Source organism: Athene cunicularia (assembly GCF_003259725.1).
Source record: "Athene cunicularia isolate RWA chromosome 19 unlocalized genomic scaffold, athCun1 chr19_part1, whole genome shotgun sequence".
NCBI lineage: Eukaryota > Metazoa > Chordata > Aves > Strigiformes > Strigidae > Athene > Athene cunicularia.
The window spans coordinates 1,757,321-1,762,632 of record NW_020799124.1 but is presented as its reverse complement, the minus strand read 5'-3'; the positions used below and the strand labels follow the sequence as shown (position 1 = coordinate 1,762,632).

Here is a 5,312-nt window from a genome sequence, read left to right as displayed (position 1 = left end):
GAGAGCAAACCGTGGCCCGGGTCCAAGCCGGCCGGGGAGACCTGCTGCAGGACCGCCTGGCTGGTGGTGACCATGGCACCGCCGCCGTGGTGGCTGATGGCCCCGGAGGATGCTGCCTCGCCGCTCGCCGCCTGGCTGTACCGGACCCCTGCAAAAAAACCCACTGTCAGGCACTGGCATTGCCCACGGGCCGTGCCAACCCCCTCTGAAAGTGGCCCTGCAAAGGGGAAATCTCCCCGACCCCTCCCTGGCTTCCTCAGCGTGCGCAGCATGAGGATGCAGACAGATGTGCAAGCTCCTAAATGACACCCTGGAACGACAAACGGGAGGGACGGCACTGAACAACGCGCCCCTTCCTCCGGTGCGGCTTCCCAGCTTCTCCCCGACCCCATCTTCTGAAATTACAAAGAGCAGTTTATGGTGAGGGGTGCTGAGCGCCCCACGATGGGCCCGGATACCATGAGCTGGACAGGGAGCCCAACCCGGGCCAGCAGCCTGGACACCCATCTGCATCCCTTGTGCTTTAATTTATGCATTTGGCACCCGTCAGACGCTGTCCTGGGGGCCCTGAGCTGTGGGGAGCCGCTCTGCATCCTCCAGCTCTCCCCGCTGCAAGGCTCGCCCGGCTCCTCGCAGCCCCCGGCCCGCCCAGCGCTGCCCAGCTCTGACCAGCGACGCCTCTCACTTTTTTCTCAGGCCTTTCCACATCCGAGTTCCCTCTCGACAAGTGGATGATTAACAGATTACCACAGGAAGACGGAGGGACCAGACACACCACAAACCTCCAAATCAGACCACAGCCCACCACCGCCGAGGAGGGAAATCTGGCTCGAGCGCAGGTCTTCTATATAAATATATTTAATTTGGCTAAGACGCCCTGCACTGATAACCATATGATCAGCCATGTGTCATGGAAAGGCATCTACAGATCACAAATAATTAACCGAGGAAAACCCACGGGAAACAAAAGCGTCTTTTACGAGGCTGCCTTGACGACTACGACGAAAAGCCATTTATTACAAGGAGTCCGGCACCGTGCTCCCGGCTGGGTTCACTGAACTGCCCCGGGATGGAAGCGCTTGATGGACAGACAGACAGCCCACAGCTCTCCTGGGAAAGAAAACCACGGGGGAAAATCCCACCCTCCCAACCAAGACCACCAAGAGCATCATCCGCCCGTGACCCCCGGCCATTGCGCAGGGGCGTTACTGGGGGCGGCTCCCTGAAACAACCGTCAGTTGGAGAGGTTCTGCCTGGGGAGGTTGCTGGTGGCTTCGCGGCTGTCCCAGCACTGCACGGACACCCCCAGCTACAAAACCCGCCCAGGTCAAGGATCTTTGTCCCAGGATTTCGGGATCTCCTTCTCCCAGGTGCCTGAGGGGAAGAGCTGATGCAGGCTGGCTCGGCAAAGGATGCTCTAAGGGCTACTCTAAAAATCTCAGAATCAAGGAAAAGGAAAGAAATGGTGATAACTGGAGTCCAGGAGTTTTTCATGAGCTCCAAAAGCCAAAGCACGGGCAACTACCCACGCCCTCCACCAGAACCACGGCAAAGTCGCTCTTTAATCACCACCCGAATTTTCCCCATCAGCTGGTTAAACACGTCCCACAGATAGGAATCTCCCCGCGATGTCTGGTTCCTGATCATTTCCCAGCAAACCCCTTTTATCCCTGATAATAAAAGAATGTCCTCTGGCAGGTGGATATTTGCCGGTCCGAGTGGACGTCCCTGCCGTGAACAGGGTAAACATTACTCAATCGGGGCACTGTCACATTCTTCCCCGCGGTCCCGGCCTCGCGAAGAGTGCGCTGCTGCCGCTCTGAGATCCTGCAGCGCTGGTTAAACAATGGGAGGGGAGATAAAATAAAGCCCTTTCTTCTGAGCGCAATCTTAAAGATAGACGAGGAGCACAGGCGGCTCCTATTGGAAAGAAAATCAGAGTTTCTGCTCAATCTTCAATCTCTTTTGGGTTCAGTGAAGCTTTCAGTAAGGAGAAAAAAAAAAATCAGTTTTAAGCCCCAAATCACACTATACCCAACTGAGGATGCTTGTGACCCATGAGTCAAGACACCCAAAGTCATGAAGTTGTCTTTAAGACATATGAGAGGTTAAAAGCTGATTTTCAAGCTTTTCCATGCAATCCCAAGGACGAGCCTTTTATTGTTTGGGAAACAATAACCAATGCTGAGATTTTCAGATAGTCTGGTGACCGAGATTTTGGGTCTCTAGATAAAATCGCAGAAGACTCCGCACCTTGATGAAGATTAACTCTCCCAAGCAGCGCAAGGTCGGGCTCTGGGGCCGGTGGCAGCGCTGGTGGGGGGCTCCTGCATCCCCAAACCCCATGGGCACCTGGGTTTGCCCAGAAACCACTTGCTGGGCAAGGTGAAACCTTCTGCCATGACTACCGTGCAGACTTTTAGGAAGCCACCAACTATCCTGGCTTGGGTTTTTCCCATTCCTAGAACGGGGCGGATATTATATTTATTTCTATGCCCTCAGAGTTGGGTTGGATTTGGGCAGACGAGACCATTAACACTGGGGAAGCAGCACAAGGCGTTACTGTAACCCGCAGAGCTCCCCGGTGACGGCGGGTACCTTTTCTCCCAGCGTCCCGCTCCCAGCGAACACGGCGAGCTCCGGCCCAGCCTGGCCCAAAGCATCTACCCGGGCAACAGCCACGTTCAGGCTTTTTCCCAGGCTGTGCCCAAGTGGATGCTACCCCTCCCCAGCCACCTCCCCAGCCCCCAGTACGGCGCCGGGACGCAGCGCGCTGCCGCAGGGCAGGGAACCTGTGCCCGGGCCTCCCCCGCAAACCCTCCCCTGGGCAAACCCTCCCGGGCACGCTCTGCCATCACAGGGGGTGCCAACCCCCGGGAACCAGCCGTCCCCTGGCGGCACAACCGCCGACCCCTGCCACGGGACCCCCCGCCGTGACTCCGGGGTGAATACACGAGGACGGCTCCGTGGTTTGCACGGGGATACGAAGGTTTCTCGCGGAGCGAGCCGGGGGCTCTCGGTGCTCTGGGGTTTATGAGCAGGGGCTCAGACGGCCACCGAAGCCTGACGAGACTGTTCTCCCGCCGCTCTCCTGCGCCTCCGCAGCTGGAAGCAGCCCCCGTGCAAAAAGATTTATTCCTCCACGGCCTCTCCCTGCAGCCACCCAGGAGAGGAGCCTGGATGGGGATCACCAGGAACCGGCCTGGCTGTGGAGCCTGCCCTCTTTAATGCTTTTTTTTTTTTTTTACTGGAGCTACAGCCATAATATAAAAGTCTGTTTATGGGACCTGGCTATTGTGCGGCCCCTGAGCTGCACAGCCCGTGAAATGTTTTACTGCTTTCCCATGTTTCCAGACAAGCCGCGGGGTCCGGCTCCCGGAGCCTTAACCCTGTGTTTCAGCCGATGGGGACGGGCGGCGTGACAGCCCCCAGACCCCACAACCCCCAGGGCGCAGGGGGTCCTGTGCACCCACGCTCTCTCCAGCCAGCCCCAGAACCTCCCAGTGCAGATTTTGGGGTGGGGAGGGCAATAGGGGGGGGTTTAGGGCAGCAATTGATCTCTTTGCTGTTTTCATCACAGGCTTGTACCATTTTCTAGGTGCGCACCGGTCTTGTGTCTTTGTCAGGCAAAAGCAGTGAAGCAGCTTGGCTCTCCTCTGCTTTAAATCATACAGATATGATTAAACTGTACTTTTTTTAAAAAAAAAAACCAACAACAAACCTGTACTTCTAAGTGTATTTCCTGCACGACACGTGGCACATCCCGACCTCCTCTGGCAGCAGCGCCCGCCGCTCGCCCCTTTTGCCCAGAGCTCTGCAAACACCCCACAAATCACCGGCGATGCCCATCCCCAAAACACACCCGTCCCTCTACACCTGGTCCCCGATCACTCCGGCAGAGGCAGGGATTCAGCCGTGGCCCTGCCCCGGCCCGCGGGGATGCAGCTGTGGCTGGGACTGGGAGAGGCAAAGTGTCACTTCTGGGGTCACGCTGGACTCGGGGATGCTGCATGCCGGCGATGGAAGCAGCGGGGTCGGTGACGGGACCTTTTCACCCTCCCAAAGGCAGGTCCAGGCGGCGCCGAGGGCAGCTCTGATTTTTGGGCTGCCACTCAAATTGTCCCTAAAGTGTTAATCCTGCTAAGTTAGAGAGGTGCATAGTTTATATCCATTATAAACCTGTTTATGGGGACTGGACCCTCCCATTTCGCTGCTGTCATAAAGTCCTAATTACCCCCCATAAAACCAGGAAAAGCTCCTAACAGTGCACTGTACCCACCGAGCCCCACAATGCGCCCAACAGTAAAATATTACAACCACTGGCACCAGGTCCACAATCAGAACCAGCACGTACCCTGAGGAACAACGTGTAGGATCCAGGCATAAACTGAAGCACCTCTGGCCCGAGGGTTTATGGACAGGCTCTTCTTGAAGAAAAAGTTAAAACACTGAAATTGCCCTCTGGGTTTAGGAAGAATCTCAGGGGTGGTACTGAGATATTTTTAAGTTTGTTATCTACATCTGCAGAGATACCTAAAAATACGTATTAAAAATGCACGTTCATGTATATGTGTGCGTATATACATGATTATTGCTCTGACACTCTGATACTGCAGCGTAGGTGCTGCTGGACGGACGGACTCCTCGACCCCCTTTCGGTGCAGGACCCCCCGCGGTGGGCTGGGGGCGATGCTGCGGCCCCCGGCCGAGGGGACGGGGCTCTGCGGGGTCCGCCGGGCGCCGGCCGAGCCTTTGTATGCAGGGCGGGGCGGCGGGCTGCTCCGCGCCTGACGTAGCAGTGCTGGGGCCTTGGGACGCAGCCCACTGGTGAGCACTGGTTTTGGGGTGGGCTGCGCACAGGCAGTGCCGCGGTGGCTGTAGGGAGACGTGGCAGCGTGTCCCGGCCTCGCCGCAGGGCTGGAGCTGGCCTGGGCTGGGCGGCACGGTGCTGCACCGTCCCCATGCCAGAGCGGAGGGAGGAGGATGAAGCGAGCCGCTCGGGGGGTGCAGGGCTCACCCCAACCTCCACCTCTCCACGCCGCGCTCCGGCCCCGTTGTGCATCATGAGGAGTCAGCTGGGGAGAGCAAACCCGCCGAAAACTCCTGGGGGGATTTGAGCAGGAGATAAGGGGGCTGCGCCCGGGGAGGCTAATCAGGGCAGACGGGGAGGGGGTGCAGCGTGGGGCGAGAGGCATTGTTGGGAGAACAATCCCCATTGTCCTCTACCTGCCCTCTGCAGCCAACGCGCCGGCCCCCGGCAAGCAGGAGCGGGTGCTCGGTGGTGGGGGGTCAGCGAGGGGGCTGCACCCCAA

At 57.9% G+C, this 5,312-nt stretch overlaps 1 protein-coding gene across 1 annotated transcript in view; it reads right to left on the bottom strand.

Annotated features, from left to right (window-relative positions):
• HNF1B (HNF1 homeobox B) overlaps window positions 1-5,312 on the bottom strand; it is a 17,170-nt gene that overhangs the window by 7,703 nt on the left and 4,155 nt on the right. Inside the window, exon 2 of the mRNA XM_026861804.1 lies at window positions 7-148. Coding sequence (XP_026717605.1) covers window positions 7-148 — 142 coding nt within the window. The remainder of the gene's footprint in view (window positions 1-6; window positions 149-5,312) is intronic.